The 20684-nt window shown below is 44.4% G+C and overlaps 1 protein-coding gene across 1 annotated transcript in view; it reads left to right on the forward strand.

Moving 5' to 3' along the window:
* The first annotated feature begins 3403 nt into the window (after positions 1-3403).
* Positions 3404-20684, forward strand: part of TARBP1 (TAR (HIV-1) RNA binding protein 1) — a 59549-nt gene continuing 42268 nt past the window's right edge. The window contains exons 1-7 of the mRNA XM_042456703.1: positions 3404-4339; positions 6808-6905; positions 7708-7777; positions 15327-15475; positions 17072-17124; positions 18969-19066; positions 20330-20465. Coding sequence (XP_042312637.1) covers positions 3469-4339; positions 6808-6905; positions 7708-7777; positions 15327-15475; positions 17072-17124; positions 18969-19066; positions 20330-20465 — 1475 coding nt within the window. The 5' untranslated portion in view covers positions 3404-3468. The remainder of the gene's footprint in view (positions 4340-6807; positions 6906-7707; positions 7778-15326; positions 15476-17071; positions 17125-18968; positions 19067-20329; positions 20466-20684) is intronic.

Here is a 20684-nt window from a genome sequence, read left to right on the forward strand (position 1 = left end):
CCTTTCTTCTGAAAATCATGAATATTGTGACCATGGATTTATCTTTATGAGGCTTTTTTAAAGTTCAAATACATCAGAATTCTGTTAAGATGTTCAGAGTGTCTACATTTTTTATTTTAAAGAACAGAAATGTTTGACAGGATTGCAGCTTTTGAATTCAGCAAAGTCACTTTGTATGCTAAGGAGTTATTACACTTTTTATATTTTAAACATTGATAGGCCACTGAAGAAGACATAGGTCGAAACGCATCTGGCCTTTTGGTTTTTATTATTAGTATTGTTTATAATTGCCAAAAGAAAAAAATAGAGGAGGCTTTTCTTCACCCTTTCTGTGGTTTTATTGGCTTTTCACCAGGGTTTAGTTTCTCTGGTTTTGTATTTTTAATATTCTATTCACCCTTAGCATTTTTAGATCTTCCAGTGGGGTAATTTTACCCCTTTAGACATTACATTGTTTTTTTGCTCCAGGGTGCTGTTATTCCTTGACAGGATTACTGCCACGCACCCCCTGTTGAAGGAGTTTATCAAACGGGAGGAATTTCTCTTAAATTTGAATGAAAAGAAAGTGGGGCCAAAACGCATTCACTTAAAGTCACTAGTTTAGCGCAATTACGTGAATGCACATTGCATTCGAACTGGCTCTCCATTGCCTGAAAATAGCATGCCATTGCCTGAATTTGCATGTGGCAGTCTATCACGCAATAACGTTAAACCCCATGATTGCGTTCAGATTGCTATCGGATTATACTTCCAATTCCCCTTGTCTGATAAACTCCTTTGAGGGAAACAGCCTTGATGAGAGCACCACCTGCTGTTTTGTGTGAGGCACAGAACAGGCTCTTCTTAAAACCACAAAACAGAGCCCAATGAGGGAAAACTTGGCACATATGTATGGAGATAGATGCTAACTTCTTGCACTTCTCTTGGAGCTTACAATGTATTAGTATATTTTGTTTTATTTTATTAAAACGGTTGTTGTTGTTGTTGTTGTTGTTGTGTGATTTCAAGTCATTTCTGACTTATGATGACTCTAAAATAAGCTATCAAGGGGTTTTCTGGGACTGAAAAATCACCCAGAAGATTTCCATGGCTTAGCAGGGAATTAAACTCTGGTCTCCAGAGCTATAGTCTAATGCTCAAACCACTACATTACTCTGGCTCTCTAAAAGTTACATTCTGCCATATATTTGGACATTCTTTAATGTCACCTTCTTCTCACAGTTGGAACAGGCAGTGTGTTATCGCGTGAATTTGCATCATTGGACCCAGTCACGTCGGATCTGAGCTGCAAAAAGCTGCAAAAACTTCAGTGTGATAAGGCTCACAGTTGCCTTCTCTTAGGTTGCATCTGCACTGGGGAGATAATCCGGTTTAACTCCACTTTAACTGTCCTGGCTCAGTGCTATGGAATTGTGGAAACTGTAGTGTCCTGGGGTGTACCAGGACGGAAGCAAAGCTGCATTCCACACCAGACCAATTCGGAATGAAATCAAAGTGAGCTTGAATGCGAATTCTGTGAATTCATTTTTTTACCAAATTCACCAAAATGAGGAGTCACTTTGGATTCACTGTGGAAGCGCCACGGAAGGAGCTCCCATAGAAAGGAATCACATGTGATAATACATCACATTATCACGTGAATTCACATTATTCGACCTGCAGTCATGGTGGATCTGAGCTGCAAAAAGTTGCAAAAACCTCTGTGTGATAAACACTGTAGTAAGAGCTTGAGCAGCTTGTCATGAGTTAGTGTTCATGTAGCGTCCACAAGCTTAGGCTATGTTTGTACAATCTGCCCCCATCATACGCGCTCTCACCGTATGCGGCTTCAAGCTTACGCGGACAGCGAGTGGCGAGGGACAAAAGGGCACAGGTGCTGCACAGGAGTGTGCCGCCAAATGAATGGGACTCCAGCATACGCAAAATTTGCCATATGTGGGGGTCCAGAACGGATCCCCCACGTATGGCAAGGGCGGACTGTATGTAAAATGCAGTCTTCCAATCACAATTTGCTCTGATGTCATAGGACTTTAGCACACAGATGTCAAGCGTCCTCCTCCCATCATTAATTTGCTATTAAATCCCATCATAGAGTTGGAAGAGACTGCAAGGGCCATCCAGTCCAATCCCCTGCCATGCAGGAAATCTAAATCGTGTGATTATCCTGTGAATAAAGCGACAAAATCACACTGCTTTTTATTCAAGGGGAAATCCCGTGAATAAAAAACGGTGCAATTTTGCCACTTTATTCATGGGATAATCTCAGCTTTACTGCTTTAGTCACAGGATAATGGCACGATAACGGGGACGTTGTGTGAATATCATCCTGTTATTGTGCAATATTGACGGGATTTTAATGGCGATTTAATATCAGGAGGAGGATAATTGCCTTCTGTGTGATAAAGTCCATAGTTACAATTGTAATAGTGTGTAAGAACGGAGTCCTCACCAGTAATGGGAGGACATGTGATTTGTGTGTACTCAGTCTTGCAAGGTTTAATAATGAGAAGATTATTAATAAATAATAATCTTAATAAATCTTAAAGAGCCATAAAGAATTTCTCTCTTGGTGTGTGAATTGGGATCCTGGCACGCTGGGTGCGAATCCTCACTCTGAAGGAATGAGGAGGCTGGTTTTAGATTATCATTTTAAACTTTGTGTGTTTTAGATTTTATATTTGTAATTTTTTAAGAATATTTTTTACGATTTTAATTGTTTTAATGTGTTTTGTATATATCTTGTTAGCTGCCTTGAGACCCACTTTGGGAGAAAGGTGGGATAAAAATAAAATAAATAATGAAATAAATAAATAAATATACTCATCCCTCCGTATTTACAGCTTTGATATTTGTGGATTTGATTATTCACAGATTTGATCAAAATATGTCCTCTCTACGAATATCTAGGTCCTCCAGTGCAACTCTATGATCGACTTTAAAAGTTGTTGTTCTGAAGGACCTATAGAGATTCCTAGAGAGAAGACTCCACTAGGCCTTTGTAGCTCCTCCATCGAAGTTCTATGGTCAGTGTTTGTTGGGCGTTGACCAAAGAGTTGCCCTGGAGGACCTAGAGATTCCTAGAGAGGCGTCCTCTCAGGGGAAAACGTGGTGTTTTTGTTACTTGTGGTTTTCTCATATTCACTGGGGTCTTGTGGTCTTAAGCCTAGAGAGTATGGAGGGACAAGCGTAAATGATAGAATAATAACAACATAAGGGCCTTGTCTAAGGTCCAAGGCAGCAACAGGGCGCCCTTAGTCGGGAAGGCCTTGGAGGCCACAACAGCAGCAACCTCGAAAAAAGCCAGCGTTGCCTAGCAACGGGCAGGGCCTTCCACGCAGCGCTCCGCGGCCTCCCGCGCAAAGGATTCTGGGGAAAGGCGGGCCAGGCCTCTCTCTCTCTCTGGCTGACACTTGGCCTCTGTCTTGGCGGCTCTCTCTCTCTCTCTCTCTCTCTCTCTCTCTCACCGTCATGGAGGCGGTGTTGGCCGAGGCGCTGCTCTCGCAGTGCCCGGATGCGGAGGCCTTGCTGAGGGCCGTCGGCGGCGGCGAAGGAGAGGGGGCCGCGCTGTCGGCCGAGCGAGCGGAGGCGCTGCGTTTCCTCCTGGAGCGGGCGGAGGGGGCCGGGGCCGAGAAACTGGCCGAGGCGGCGGTGGCCCGGTGCCTGCCTGCGCTGCTCGGGGACGAGGCCTCTGCACCGCCTCCGCGCTTAGTGAGGGCCTCGTGCGGGCTCCTGCGGCGCTGCGTCTCCCTCGGAGGGGGCCCCTTGGCGGCGAAGGTGGCCACAGAGGCCTTGGAGGCGGCGGCGGCGGCCGGGAGGAGGAGGAGGGTCTCCCCCGCCGACGTGGAGGCCCTCTCCTCCGTGGCCTCTCGCTTGGAGGAGCCCGAGCTCCTTAAACAAACCGTGGAGGCCGCTCTGAGGCTTTTGTGGGACCAGGACCAGGAGGAGCCTGCGTTACTAGTGGCTGGGAGGCTCTTGCCTGCCCTGGGGAGGAACCACGGCGACGCCGCCGCCGCAGCACTCGGGGCGGTCTGGGACGGACTCATGGCGCCCTCGCCGCCTTTGGAGGAGCCCTGGAGACTGAACCGGACCCTCCTGGCCCTCAGCGCCCTCTCCGACGCCCTCTTCTCTCCCGCGGAAGGGGACGGAGGAGGGGAAGGGGCTCCCCGCCTGGACGCCAGGCGACGCAGCGGCTTTTGGAAAGCGGTGCAGAAGGGGCTGACGGCCCGCGACGGACTCTGCAGGAAAAGAGCACGATACCTTTTGAAGAGAGCCCTGGACGCCTCCGAGAAAGGGCCCGGAGGGGGATGCAGGAGCGGCCAGGAGGGAGAGGAGGGAAATGGTAGCTGTCAGGGCACTGAGGCTGCATCCACACTGGAGAAATAACCCGGTTTGGCAGCGCTTTAACTCTGTCTGGCTCTTTGCTATGGAATTCTGGGAGTTGGAGGTTTTTGTCGGAGCAGAGCTCCGCTCTGGGCCCCACAACAAACTCCAATCCCCAGAATTCCATAGCAAAGAGCCAGACAGAGTTAAAGCGCTGCTTATAATAATAATAATAATTATGACTATATTTATTTATATCCCACTTTCCCCCCAAAATTGGGACTAAAAGCGACTCTCTAAGCCACAGTTCAATCCCTGTTGAAATTAACTCATGAATGTGTCAGATAAGGCACAATGAATGCTCTCTTTACATAGTATAGATCCTGTACTTTTGAGCACCTCCTGAATTTTCTGCCATATTTAAAACGTTGAAGCCCCTAAACCACTTTAGCTACTTATTGTTGTAAGTTGTTTAGGATATTGGTTATTGGCGACCAGTTAGCAAGTCTGATGCTTTTTACAGCTGCTTCAGTGACTGCTGAAATTTGTCACTCATGGTAAAGATGGATAATAATAATAGAGTTTATTTGGCTTAGGCAGGGGGGTCCGGAACGGATCCGCCACGTAAGTCAAGGGCGCACTGTACAATTGATAAAACACTAATATTGAATTTACCAAATCCTATTCTCTAAAATCTGTTTATCAGTAGTCAATGATTGCAGTCGAGAATGGGATATTGTCATTAGCTTTTATATAGAATCTGATGGGTAAGCCCTCCGGAAGAGATCCGTTTTGAGTGCCGTCTTAAAGGCCTCTAAGGTAGGCCATTCCATAATTTTGGAATCGCTGCTGTAAACGCCTGTGGGAAGTTGTCTTTCACCTGGTATTATAATATTCTAGTAAGAACTTGCCAGATGTTCTGAGAGTGCGGGCGGATTATGTAGGGAGAAGCGCCCCCCCCCCCCCCCCGCAAGTAACTCAGGCCTGAGCCATTTAAAGGTGATGATCAACACCTTGTTTTGCGCCCAGAAGCTAATTGGCAATGAGTGAAAAGATTTTAGTACTGGTATTATATGGTCAAACCTAGATGTGCCGGTGACCAATCTGGCTGCCACATTTTGAACAAATTGAAGCTTCCGAACTTGGTACAAGGGTAGCCCCAAGTAGAGTGCATTACAGAAATCTAAACGAGCGATTACCAGTGCAAGTACCACTGCTTCAAGGTCCTTTCGGTCCAGGTAGGGACGCAGTTGGCATATCAGCCGAAGCTAATACCAAGCACTCCTAGCCATCGCATCTATATGAGATGACAACTGCAGGGACGGATCAAGGAGTACTCCCAAACTGCAAACTAATTTCACTGATATGAAAAGGAAAGGAAGGGACACTCTATATGCAGTTATGAAGTAGCTGAGACTGTTCAAGAATCACAACTGTTATTCCTGCCAGAAATCGCCCTTTTCAATGACCCACCACACAGATTCATGCCAAATAAGGTTAACAACTTTTTCTTGAGGTTCTAATTGAGGGAGTGCAAGAGGAACACTAACGAGAATGAAAGTCAATGCTTCATTCTTGGCTCATTCAGTGTTTATGAAATTAATACTCGATTAAACATAAATTTGCTTTTGTCCACAAGGAGAGATAGAGTTGGTCCTCAACTTTCGCTGGAGTTAGGAGTGCAGGATCCCAGCAAAAGTGGAAAAATTTTGAATATACGATTTAAAAAAACCACTTGAGAGAACACTTCTCAAGGCATTTGTAGGTCTTCCAGTGCAATTCTATGATCAGCTTCTAGTGAAAGTTGCACTGGAGGACCTAGAAATGCCTAGAGATGACATATTTTTCTAGTCACATATAGGGCAGCAGTGAAGATGATAACAAATACAGTAATGTGCAGATGATCAAATCCGTGAATGCTTAACCAGCAGAGGGACAACTGTATATATAGAGAGGGAGGGAGGGAGGGAGTAGCAGGGCACTCAAGACTATGCCATATCAGGTCCTGTGAAACATTTGATATACACAGAATTGGCCTGCATTGTGTGATGGAGGAAAAGAGTAGACTGTAGGATAACTATGTAAACTGGAGGCGCCCATTTTTGCTTCTGAGGCATTCCTCCACACCAAAAAGAACCTGCTAAAAGCAGGTTCTTTTTTGTTCCGCGGCAGATGCCTTGAGTGCGCTGTTGGTGCACTGTCATGCATTGATAACGCAAGCGGTGTGACGTGCGGATGCTGCACCATGCTTGCATCATCATGGTAGCCCCCTTATGGATGGGAAATCGCCATGATGGCGCCGCCGCCTTGCTCTAGGGCTCAGAAGTGTGCAGATACTCCACACGCCTGAGCCATAATTTTGGCCACAGGCCGCTGCAAGCCAACAGTCTGTATGGGGCCTATGAATGTTAGTGACATTAATCTGTATAGCATTATCTACATTTTCTTAAGAGGATTCAAAAATGTTTCTAATTTGCTGATCAACAGGACCCTGTCTGTTTTGGTGGTGTACTGAAAAAAATGATCAACTTACGCAGTTTTGGGGAAATTACATTTTAATTATGGAGATTCTGGAAGGAAACCAGGTAAAGTTGTAACATTTTACAAGTCATTGCTGGAATTCTGTCTGCTATTTGCAGAAATAGGCAAAAATAGCAGGCTGTATCATTCTTGAGATGGCAGGTGGAACAGCAAATGTGTAGCTATAAAGGGAACAAAGTGAGGGCATTGCCCCCCAACAAGAATTGTGCCCCTGATGAAGTTTTCGTTCAGTCCCCAAACTACTAGCATTGCAGAAAGAAAGACAATGAATTTGAAAATCGTTCACCTCTAGAAATCTATTTGCTTGTGTTTTCATTACCTTGGTAATTTTGCTTGCCTTTTTTTAGATGTGTAGATTTCTGAATGCTCAGCTGAAGTTTTTAAGTTAGCACAGTGCTAGAAATTGCAGGAATTAAGTTAAATTTCATGTTGGAGGATTGTATTCTTATTTGGGGCGGGGGGAAATGAGTTCGTAGCAACATCACTGTGTAACTGTGGCAGAGAGATTTTGAAAATAGAAGTAATTGTTCAGTTTAATTATACTTTCTTCTAAGTTCAACCAAAGTAGATCTCAACCCTGTTTAAATAAAGTGTGTAGTAGTACAACAGGTCCTTGATATCCGCTGGGTTTCCCAAACAAATATATGCACTTGAAGTTTCATTCTAAGTTTATATTAGGGTTCTAGTAAAAAAAACCTAAAATGGATCTGTAAATTTGGAAGTCTGCCCACATTTGATGTAACACATTGCAGGAATGACTATCCATTTCTTAACTAGACTTGTAATATTTTTTTATTTACAGAACATAAAGTGAATTAATGTAATTTTTTATTTTTTCCATTTTAGATACATGTTATAAAGCCCGTATTACCAAAATTAAATAGCTTATATGAACATGCGCTATCAGAAAAAAAAGGTAAGGCTGTTTTATAGGAAGTTTACATTAGCTCCCTGAGGCACTGAAAATTAGGTTTGTACAGTGTGACCTTCCCTTACACAGGGGATCCAGATACCCCTGAATAAGGGGAATTCCACATATGCTCATGGAATTCCCCTTAGTAATGGCACACAGCACATGCACCATTTGTTTCATTGTCGTACGCCTTCAGTGTATGCTTGAAGTGTATGGTGCGGGCACACTGTATATTTATTTTCAGGAATGAAGAAATTGTTCTGTGCCTTAAGTAATCATTTTCCAGGTTTATTCATGGTAACAATTTATGATATTAACATTGGTGGTAAAAATTAGATAAATGAATGGTTCCCCAGGAGATCTTGTAGCCTGAAGACCAGTTTATACAATTTCTGGCCAGAGATTTGGTACATTGTGATACATCATCAGAACTATTTTATGTTGAACATCCAACATAATATGTGGGTTCAGAAATTGGGCTTCCTGCAGTTCTTTGCTGCAAAATTGGAGGTAATGCCTACCTTCTCAATGTGAGAAAGGATCATTCAAATATTTTTATGTAATCACATACAAATATATTGTAATAATTTAGTACACTGGTACCCCGGGTTACGAAATTAATTCGTTCCGCTATTTCTTTCGTAAGCCGAAAATTTCGTAACCCGAAGCGCTTTTCCCATTGAAAATAACTAATGCGTTCCAAGACCTCAGACTGAACCTGCAAGTCAAAACAAAGGCACAATAGAGGCCTTTTAAGCTAAGTACCCTACAATACAATGTAATACAAAGTTGCCTCAGGCACTAATTAGCTTAACAATGACTGGCAGGTCCATTCTAAAGTTTCTAAAGGATAAAGAAAAAAAGGTTTTTTCTTATCTTTGATGGTTCTGGCTTCTCAGAGTCAGGCAGGAGGAGGGGGAGCTCTCAAATCATCACAGCCATGACCAAAGCAACCAACCCCAAGGTGACACTCTCTGGCATCACACCCATGACCAAAGCAACCCCATGGTCACACTCTATGGCCCACATTAAAGCCAGGCCAGACTTGCAAAAGTCACACACATCCCACACACTCTCAAATCATCACACCCAGACCATAGAACCCCAAATCTAAAAAAGCAACCCAATGTCGCACTCTATGGCCCACATGAAAGCCAGGCCAGACTTCAAAAGACATCCCACATCCACACTCTCAAATCATCACACCCATGAAACCAAAGAACCCCAAATCTAAACAAAAACCAACCCCATGGTCACACTCTAGGCCCGCATAAATCCAGGCAGAACTTGCAAAACTCAACCCCCATCTCACATCCTAAAAATCATCACACCCATGACAAGAACCCCAAATTTAAAAAAGCACCCATGGTCCACACTCTAATGGCCCGCATCAAATCCCCGGCCAGACTTGCAAACTCAAAACCCCACATCTCACACTCTCAAATCATCACAACACACCTGACCAAAAACCCCAAATTTAAAAAGCAACCCCATGGGCACACTCTATGGCCCGCATCAAATCCAGGCCAGACTGCAAAACTCCAAACCCCCATCTCACACCTCAAATCATCACACACCCATGACCAAAACCCCAAATTTAAAAAAGCAACCCCATGGTCACACTAATGGCCGCATCAAATCCAGGCCAACTTGCAAAACTCAACACCCCACATCTCACACTCTCAAATCATCACACCCATGACCAAAGAACCCCAAATTTAAAAAAGCACCCCCATGTCACACTCTATGGCCCATCAAATCAGGCCAACTTGCAACTCAAACACCCCACATCTCACACCTCAAATCACCTCACACCATGAACAAAGAACCCCAATTTAAAAAGCAAACCCCATGGTCACACCTATGGCCGCATCAAATCCAGGCCAGACTTGCAAAACTCAAACCACATCTCCCACCTCTCAAATCATCACACCATGACCAAGAACCCCAAATTAAAAGCAACACCCTGGTCACCTCTATGGCCCGCATCAATCCAGGCCAGACTTGCAAACTCAAACCCCCCCCACATCCCACACTCTCAAACACATCACACTCCCATCACCAAAGGCACCCCAAATTTAAAAAACCAACCCATGGGCACACTCTATGGCCCCATCAAATCCAGCCAGATTGCAAACTCAAACCCCACATCCCACACTCTCAAATCACACTCCCATCACAACAAGCACCCAAAGTAAAAACCAACCCCAGGGCACACTCCTATGGCCCAATCAAATCCGGCACAGACTTGCAAAGTCACACCCCACATCCCACACTCTCAAATCATCACTCCCATCACCAAAGCACCCCAAATTAAAAACCAACCCATGTCACACTCTATGGCCCGCATCAAATCCAGGCCGACTTGCAAAACTCAAACCCCACATCCCACACTCTCAAATGAATAAGAAAAAAAAAAGGTTTTTCTTATCTTTGCTGGTCTTGGCATCAGAGTGAGGCAGGAGGAGGAGGAGGAGCTTTCAAAACTCACACCCCACATCCCACACTCTCAAATCATCACAGCCATGACCAAAGCAACCCCAAATCTAAAAAACCAACCCCATGGTCACACTCTATGGCCCACATCAAATCAAGGCCAGACTTGCAAAAGTCACACCCCACACTCTCAAATCATCACACCCATGACCATACCACCCCAGAACTCAAACCCAAAGGCCAAAAACCCAAAATCTGAACATGCAACCCCATGGTCAGGCCCATTCTAAAGGATAAAGAAAAAAAGTGTTTTTCTTACCTTTGCTGGTCTTGTCATCTGGTCCTGGCATGTCGGAGTGAGGCAGGAGGAGGAGGAGGAGGAGGAGGAGAGGGGCAGCCCAAAAAGCCAAATTTAAACCAATTCAAGCAATTTAACCACTTCAGCCAATTTATCCAATTCAAGCAATTTAACCACTTCAGCCAATTTATCCAATTCAAGCAATTTAACCAAATCAGCCAATTTAGCCAATGCCACCAATTTAACAAAGTTAACCAATTTAAAAAAAAAATTTGGTGTTTTTTTTTAAGGGTCACCTTTTTTTTAAGGGTCACCTTTTGCCTTCTTGGATGACGGTTCTCCCTCTCTAGTGAAGAACTGGTCCAAGGATGTCTGCCTTTGCCGGCCCTTAAGCAGGTTCTTAAAATGGCTAAGGCAGACATTATCGAAATGGGCAATGGCATGGCTGGTCAGCACCTGCTCAGGGTGGTGCTTCTCCACAAAGGAAGCCACATTGTGGAATTGCCTCAGAATGTCTTTAATGTCTGCCGTTGGCAAAGATGCCCCCGCAGCCTCCTCCTGCTGGCCCCTGTCGAAATGGAGCACGTCCTCATCCACGGCAGAGTGTTGCATCGCCGCCAAGGCCTTGAGGTCCTCTGTTGTCAGGTCCTCGTTGTGCTCCTCGATCAGTTCCTCCACGTCCTCGTTGTCCACCTCGAGTCCCAGGGACCTTGCGATGGATACGATCTCGTGCACCTCTTCTTCTTCACCTGGCTCAGCACCCTCGGTGTCTGACCCTTCCAGGGAAGGAGCATCAGGCCACAGCTTCCTCCATGCAGCAATCAGGTTGCGCCTGCTGATCGCCCGCCAGGCCAAGTCCACCATCTTCAAGCACACCACGATGTCAAAATGCTGCTTCCAGAACTCACGAAGGGTCAGCTGTGTGCTCTCGGTCACGTCGAAGCAACGCTTGAACAGGTGCTTGGTGTAGACCTTCTTGAAGTTGGCGATCACCTGCTGATCCATGGGTTGCAAGAGGGAGTTCGTGTTGGGTGGCAGAAACTGGACCTTGATGAAGGAGAACTCTGCGAGGATGTCCTTCTCCAGGCCATGCGGGTGCGCAGGAGCATTGTCCAAGAGGAGGAGGCACTTCAAGGGCAAATCCTCTTCCTCCAGGTACCGCTTCACTGTCGGGGCGAAGACGCTGTTGATCCACTCGACGAAAAGGAGGCGTGTGACCCATGCGCGGCCATTGGAGCGCCACATCACTGGCAACCTGTCCTTCTGGATGTTGTGTGCCTTGAAGGCCCTCGGATTCTCGGAGTGGTACACCAACAGGGGCTTGACCTTGCAGTCCCCGCTGGCATTGGCACACAACGCAAGTGTGAAGCGGTCCTTCATGGGCTTGTGGCCTGGCAGTCTCCTCTCCTCCTGGCTGATGTAGGTGCGGCGAGGCATCTTCTTCCAGAAGAGGCCCGTCTCGTCGCAGTTGAAGACTTGCTGCGGGACGTAGCCTTCCTCCTCCACCATGGCCTTGAACGCGACGACAAAGGCTTCGGCGGCCTGGTGGTCTGCGCTGGACGCCTCGCCGTGACGGACGACAGAGTGGATCCCGGTCCTCTTCTTGAACCTGTCGAACCAGCCACGTGATGCTTTGAAGTCCAGGGTGGCTGGCTCCTCCTGCGAAGAAGTTCCTTCGCCTGCCTCCTTGCTGGCCAGGTCTTCGTAGATGGCGGTGGCCTTCTCGCAGATGACCGCGGTGGTCAGGGTGTCCCCGACTCGCTCCTTTTCCTTGATCCAGAGGAGAAGCAGGCGCTCCATCTCCTCGTGCCTCGGTGTCCTCTGCTTGGCGATGGTCGTCACGCCTTTCGCTGGAGCCACAACAGCTCTGATGGCCTCCTTTTGCTTGAGGACCGTGCCAATCGTCGAAGGGTTGCGTCCATACTCCTTGGCAATGTCCACCAAGCGCACGCCCCTCTCGTGCTTGGCAATGATGTCCTTCTTGTCCTCCAAGGACAAGGGAGCCCTCTTCTTTTTCTCACCGCTTGGCTTGGGAGCCATAGCTCAAGCCTAAAAAGGACAAAAGGCACAGGCAATGAGCAAAAGCCACAATTGGAAACCACCCCCACCCCCATGGTCACACTCTCTGGCCCAAACTTGCAAAAGTCCCACCCCACACTCTCAAATCATCACAGCCATGGCCAAAGAACCCCAGAACACAAACCCATAGGCCAAAGCCACAGTCCACACTTTGAAAACAGCAGCCATAGAAGAAAGCAACCCAGCATCCCCAAATCAGAAAAAGCAAGCCTATGGTGAGACTCTCTGTCCCACATGGGACCAAAGGAAAACTTTTAAAAGCCACACTCCACACTTTGAAAACATCAGAGCCATAGAAGAAAGCAACCCAGCATCCCCAAATCAGAAAATGCAAGCCTATGGTGAGACTCTCTGTCCCACATGGGACCAAAGGAAAACTTTTAAAAGCCACAGTCCACACTTTGAAAACAGCAGCCAAAGGCACCCAGCATCCCCAAATCAGAAAATGCAAGCCTATGTGTGAGATCTCTCGTCCCACATGGACCAAAGGAAAACTTTTAAAGCCACAGTCCACACTTTGAAAACAGACCGCCATAGAAGAAAGCAAACCAGCATCCCCAAATCAGAAAAATGCAGCCTATGGTGAGACTCTCTGTCCCACATGGGACCAAAGGAAAACTTTTAAAAGCCACAGTCCACATTTGAAACCAGGACGCCATAGAGAAAAGCAACCCGGCATCCCCAAATCAGAAAAACAAGCCTATGGTGAGACTGCCCTTGTCCCACATGGGACCAAAGGAAAACTTTTAAAGCCACAGACTCCACACTTTTGAAACAGGACAGCCATAGAAGAAGCAACCCAGCATCCCCAATCAGAAAAGCAAGCATGGTTGAGACTCTCTGTCCCACATGGACCACAAAGGAAAACTTTTAAAAGGCACAGTCCCACACTTAGAAAACAGACAGCCTGAAGAAAGCCCCGCATCCCCAAACCAGAAAATGCAAGCCTATGGTGAGACTCTCTGGGTCCCACTGGGACCAAAGGAAAACTTTTAAAAGCCACACTCCACACTTTGAAACAGGACATCCATAGAAGAAAGCAACCCAGCTCCCCAAATAATCAAACAAGCCTTGAAAACATGGTGAGACTCTCTGTCCCACATGGGACCAAGGAAAACTTTTAAAAGCCACACCTCCACACTTTGAAAACAGGAACAGCCTAGAGAAAGCCAACCCAGCTCCCCAAATCAGAAACTGCCAAGCTATGGTGAGACTCTCTGTCCCACATGGGACCAAAGGAAACTTTTAAAGCCCACACTCCACACTTTGAAACAGCAGCCTGAAGAAACACCCGCATCCCCAATCAGAAAATGCCGGCTATGGTGAGACTCTCTGTCACCAGTGGGACCAAAGTGAAAACTTTTTAAAGCCCACAGTCCACACTTTGAAACGACGCCATAGAAAAGCAACCCAGCATCCCCAAATCAGAAAATGCAAGCCTATGGTGTAACTCTCGTCCCACATGGGACCAATGGAAAACTTTTAAAGCACAGTCCCACTTTGAAAACAGGAACCGCCATAGAAGAAGCACCCAGCATCCCCAATCAGAAAAGCAAGCCTGATGGTGAGACTCTCTGTCCCACATGGGACCAAAGGAAAACTTTTAAAAGCCACACGCCACACTTTGAAAACAGGCAGCCATAGAAGAAAGCACCCACATCCCAAAACAGAAAAAGCAAGCCTATGGTGGAGACTCTCTGTCCCACATGGGACCAAAGGAAAAACTTTTAAAAGCCACACTCCACACTTTGAAAACAGGACAGCCATAGAAGAAAGCAAACCCAGCATCCCCAAATCAGAAAAGCAAGCTATGGTGAGACTCTCTGTCCCACATGGGACCAAAGGAAAACTTTAAAAGCCACACTCCACATTTGAAAACATCGAGCCATAGAAGAAAGCAACCCAGCATCCCCAAAATCAGACAATGCGAGCCTATGGTGGAGACTCTCTGTCCCACATGGGACCAAAGGAAAACTTTTAAAAGCCACAGTCCACACTTTGAAAACAAAAAAAAAAAAAAAACAAAAAAACCAACAACAACAACAACAACCACCAGCACCCCACAGCAAAAGCATGGTCACACTGTCTCACCCCAACCCACCCCACAAGAAGAAGGTAAAAATCCATCAACCTACCGGTAGAGAAATTGCTGATCGCCGGTCTTGATCCGAAGATATGGCAAAAGCCACAAAAATTCTAAAGGCAGAAGGCCAGGAAAAGTCCGAACCTCGAGTGCAACCAAGTTAGAGCTCCAAAGAGACTCTTTCTCAGCAGTCCGCAGGGCCAGACAAAGGGGGCAGATCAATGGAAGCCGGCTTTTATTTCTCAAGGCAAGCCACCCCCCCCCCCCAATTTCGTTAGCCAATCCAATTGATTGGCTTGATTTCGCAAGCCAATCACTGCTGCCTAACGAAATTCAAAATTCGCGCCACAGCTAAGCCTAACCGTTAGCCCTGGAAATCCCTGGAAAGCCAGTAGATGCACTTTGCATCATTTGAATTTCGCGCCGAAAAGAATTTCGTAACCCGAAAAATCTTTCGTAACCCGAAACAGTTTTTTCCAAGCCGCGAATTTCGTATCCCGAAAAATTCGTAACCCGATCATTTCGTATCCCGGGGTACCAGTGTAATGGTACATATTGATGATATGTGCTTCCTCTACAATTTTAGGTTAAAAAATGTTGAGAAATCCCAATCACTTTAGTACTAATGTACTTTTTTCTCTTCCTTTTCAATACAGATTGTTGGGTATTTCATCCATCATGGCATATGTGCATTTACAAGCGAATGTTTGAGAGTGAAAACAAAACATTGGCAAAAGAAGGTGTTGTTCACTTTCTTGAAATCTGGCAAACAAAATGTCTTCCCACATCACCAGGGTTTTCAGAGGTATGGTTTTCTTTTCTTTATTGTATCTTTGAACTTTTCTGTCAGTGTTGTTTGGGAGTAGAGGAGAGAGTTAAAATCTTTTTGCCCTGATTTGACAACAACATTCAGACTATGCAAAATTCATAAACAGTTATCCAGGGCGCAGATGGACAACCTACTCTGGGGACTTAGGGAGAACATGAAGAAAATACATGAACATTCTCTGTCTTCATCTGGGCTGCACCTTGCTTGTTTTGCGCCGATCACGAGGGCAGGGGTGCTCACAGTCTCCCGATTATATTAAGATACACATAAAAATTGCTGCAATGGGACATTGGTAAGGAAATTGTGATTCATATAGTAGTAGTCCTCATTTTCCCAGTAAAGCTGGGAGAATCATGACAGCTCAAAAACCACTGGTGTTGGAACGAAGATCATGATTCTGTAACATTCACACACACCACCCCTCGTAAGACTCATTCAAATTCTGGGATATAGTTAAAATGAAGAGAGGGTTAGTATCCTCCCTTGTTTGATATTTGTAATTACAGTTGGCCCTCATATCCATGGATTCTTTGTTAATGGATTAAACCATCCACAGCTTGAAAATATTAAGAAATATATACATTTCAAAAAGCAAACTTGATTTTGCAATTTTATATAAGGAACATCATTTTACAACGCCATTGTATTTAATGGGACTTGAGCATCCAGAGATTTAGACATACATGGGTGGGCATAGAGCTCAACCCCAGCAGATACCAAGGCCCACTGTAATTCATCCATTTTAAAAAAGCAGGAATAGTCTGGTTAGATTACCACTATATGAAGTTCAGGAAATATTATTTCTACCATTAAAATATATATATTCACAATTCAATTAAATCTTCTTTTTATAATGTTTATATACCTCATTCATAATTCAGTTCATTCATAATCCCTTTAAACATTTTTGTATCATTCAGGCCATTTTTGTAGAATTAGAACCAAAGTTATTTTGTAAAGGTAAACTTGCATAGTTTCAGATGCAGTTTTGTATTCATCTTGGTTTTAGCAAGAATCAGTATAATTAAATTTGACCCAAAACAGATGGGCAGGAAAAAGCAGCTTCCAGCCATTTCACGGGTAGGGTGTGCACATAACACACCCTGAAGGTGGCCAGAAGCGATGCAGGGAGCACACCAAGAGCGCTCAAATCCAGAAAAGCTGGCACAAAAACGAGCAGCAAAACACTGCTCCTGCTGGTGGCTGGGTTGGAGACTGTGCCAGCGGCCCAGGTTGGGCCTGAGCCTGTGCCTGTGTAGGCACCATGGTCCCCCACCGATTGGAGGCCAACCAATGCTGGAGTAGCCAGAGGCCACTCCAAGCTGCTGGTCTGCATGATCCCTTTATATTGTTTTAAATGGGTGATTTTAATTGTTTTTAATTTTTTTACTGTGAAGTTTTTGAGATGTTTTTATTTTGTATGTTGCCTTGGGTCCCTTCCTGGGAGAAAGGCGGCATAAAAATGAAATAAAATAAATAAATAAAAATGTTTATGTCCATATTCTGTAGAACAAATAAAATATCACTATTGTCTTCTGTTTCCTCTAATGCAAATGCAATTTCTTTCTTCAGTTCGTTATTGGCCCTTTAATGGATGCTCTTTCTGAAAGTTTTCTCTATAGCAGGTAATACATAATTTATTGAAAAAGACTGGATCATTTCTGTAGATGCTAAAAGATAGCCTGATTATTTTTTGTCTATTATCTCTTGGGAGAGCTGTACATTCAGCGTTAGAAACCTGGAGAGAACGGAACAGATTTCAGATGTCACAATGGCTAGTTGAAGATTAAAAAAAAGAGAATGAATCCCAAAAGTTTCATCTTGTGTTCTGTTGGGATACAAGCTTTAATCATTAAGTTAAATCAGTGAACTTGTTAGTTCAGAACATGCTTGAAACTAGCTTGGTTCTGCTTATCTGATAAAATGTTGGGTACATAAATAATTGTGTAGAATGGGGTTAGTAGAAAATGACAGGCTCCTGATTCTGTTTCTTTAAAAGCTTTCATTGCATTGAGGAAACCCCCAGAATGGGTGAATTATGATATGGAGAACAGCAGAATAACCAAAGATGGGATGAAAGCTGTTTCACAGGTGGAAGGCCTGGCCACAGAAAGCATTTTTGCCTAATCTTTCAGTACTTTCCCTTCTCCTTCAGCACATTTTAGTCACCAGGGAACTCTAATCTCTGGAAGAGGCTTTTTGAAAGGGTTAGGGAACTGCTAGGGAAAGGACAAGGCAGCCTTTTTGCATGCACTTATTTTTGGATTGAAGACATTAAAGTTCCTGTTAATTACATATATACTCGACCTCATGTATAAGTTGAGGACAGGTTTTGGGACCAAAATTATAGATTTTGATATGACCCATGGATAAATCGAGGGTATAACTTAGGGGCATGTAACAAAGGATCTAAAGGATGAAGGAAAGAAAACCATGCCAGAGAACTTAGAAAATTCTGGCAGGCATAACTAATAATAAAGACCAGATGGATGAGAGAATGCAGGGGGCATCAAGGCTTCGATGATAGATAATGCTCTTGCCTTTCACAAGGGGACAGTTCCTTTTTTAAAATAAGAGTTAAAGTACAGTACTTGCATTGACCCATGGATAAGTTGACCCAGGTTTTTTGGGTTAGTTTTTTGACCAAAATTTCTAGATTTATACATGAGTATATACAGTAGATAAGCTTCCTTTGTAATAAAATACATGTGTATATAAACACTACTACCATTGTTCTATATCACTACTTAGTTACATATGTGTAACTAAATAACATCTCCTGGCTTGACACCCCCCTCATCTTAAAACAGTCAGCAGCTAGATCAGTCAAAGGTTTGTTCAGTTGCTGATCAGGGCTCAAAGATGGTTATGTTTCCAGACCTCTCCCGCCAGCAAGCTGTGCTGAGATGAGGGATTGTAACAGCAGTTCTGTTTCTGATTATTGCAGCAACACTCATTGGTGGGAATTGGCTGGAAACATGATCTACCTTGGTTCTCCAATCAGAAGCTGAACAGACCTTTGCCCAGTGAGGCTGCTGGTTGTTACGGTGGACTAGAAGGCATGTATGTAGTCTTAAAGTAAGACTGTGTAGTCTTACTAAAGGTTACAAATCCAAAACTGCAATACAGAATACCAGCCTCTGTCTATATCAGTGATTTCCAGCCTTCCTAATGCCACGACCCTTTAATACAGGTCCTCATGTTGTGGTGACCCAAACCCATGAAATTATTTTTGTTGCTACTTCATAACTGTAATTAAATAGGTGTTTTCCAGTGGTCTTAGGCGACCCCTATGAAAGAGTCATCGACCCCAAAGGGGTCTCGACCCACAGGTTGGGAACCACTGGTCTATATAGAGATATTAGCAATATGCAAATTTGTTTATGTTATTAACAACAAGATGAAAATTTATTAATACTTAAGAACCTTAACTTTGCATTTTTCCACTATTTTTCCTTTTTCTTAACAGATTACCAGGTCAGACTGTAGGAACCTGTCCCCCATTAGGAATGAAGCTTCAGGCATTCCTGGCTACTTTCTTCACAAGCCTTCCAGCAGAAGAGAAAGGTACATTAAGAAGCTATTATTGTTATTGTTATTGTTATTGTTATTGTTATCATCCTGTATTTATAAAGCGCTGTAAATTTACACAGCACTGTACATACAATCTTTTTAATTAGACGGTTCCCTGCCCTCAGGCTTACAATCTAAAAAGACATGACATAAAAGGAGAAGGGAAAGGTGGTGGGGCTAGTAGGCTAATACATATAAAGTACATAGCAATACAGGAAATGGTTCGATAAAGCAGGCATCAAAAGAACATCAAATAGCAAGCGACAATTATGCAATGCCTGGGAATGCTTCTCGGAACAGGATGGTCTTCAACTCCGTTTTGAAGCTGGTTAAAGAAGTGATGGCTCTTGCTCGCGGGGGAAGAAGGTTCCAGGAGTGAGGGGCAGCGAGTGAAAAGGGGCGAATCCGAAATGGGGCAGAGGAAATCCTGGGCTGGGACAGCAGACTTTGACTACCAGAGCAGAGGGCCCTGGTGGGAAGGTGAGGAGAAAGAAGATCTGATAAGTAAGGAGGGGCCAGCCCATGGAGGGCTTTAAACGTTGACAGCAGGAGCTTGTACTGAATACGGAAAGGGAGGGGGAGCCAGTGAAGGGATGCCAACACAGGAGAGATGTGGTCAGAGCGGTGGGTGGAAGTGATAATGCGTGCAGCTAGGTTGTCTGCTTGTTGTATTGTTGTTGTTGGGTAGCAAAGAAGTTTTTATTGAAGTAGGTCTATAGTAGAACATCCACATGGTGGAGTGGTTTGAGTGTTGGGCTAGAACTCCAGAAAACCAGAGTTAAAATTCACACTCAGCCATGGAAATCTACTGGGCTGGTCTTATTGTTGTTGTTGTTGTTGTTGTTGTTGTGGGCTGGTCTTATTGTTGTTGTTGTTGTTGTTGTTATTATTATTATTATTAACCTTTATTTATAAAGCGCTGTAAATTTACACATTTAAATATTCTATAAGCCTTAGAACAAGGATGGACAAAGTATGGCCTGTTACAGACTGCCAAAATAAAGCTGCTTCGGGTCTCTTTGGAGATATGCTGTTTAAATGATGCATGCATCCTAAGAATCCGGAAGCTGCACCAAAGCTGCACTCCAGTGCTTAGGAATGGAATAATAATAATTTGTTGGTGAATCCAGGCTGATTAGCTGAAGGGAACAAGTGGATTTAAAGAATGTAATCCAAATTTTTGTTGAAAAAAAATTAAATTTAAGGTTAGAATTGCTATCTGTTAGTAAAACTTTTTTTAAAAAAATCTTTTTAAAGGTACTTTTTTGTTAAAGTTTATACAGAAGATGAGCAATAGACACTGGTGTGCTGTTCCCATTTTGTTTTTCTCCATGGCTCTGGCACATATTCCACCATACAGAGCTCTGGATGTTGGAGGACTTCTATCTCTGAGGTAATGTTCTGAGTTGTATATATATGATATTCTAAGCCCTTGGCTCATTGTTTAATTTTTTAAAGTGTGTATCTGTGGGGATCTCTGCTTACATTGCACTGCTGCCTATACTAAATGTGAGCTTTACTTTTGAGTAATTCATTACTGCCACCAAATGTGAAGCTTCCACCCTTCATGTGAGAGTTCAACACTTCATCCCACTACTGGATGCAAGTGTGG

Source organism: Sceloporus undulatus, chromosome 1 (genome assembly GCF_019175285.1).
Source record: "Sceloporus undulatus isolate JIND9_A2432 ecotype Alabama chromosome 1, SceUnd_v1.1, whole genome shotgun sequence".
NCBI classification, from domain to species: domain Eukaryota; kingdom Metazoa; phylum Chordata; class Lepidosauria; order Squamata; family Phrynosomatidae; genus Sceloporus; species Sceloporus undulatus.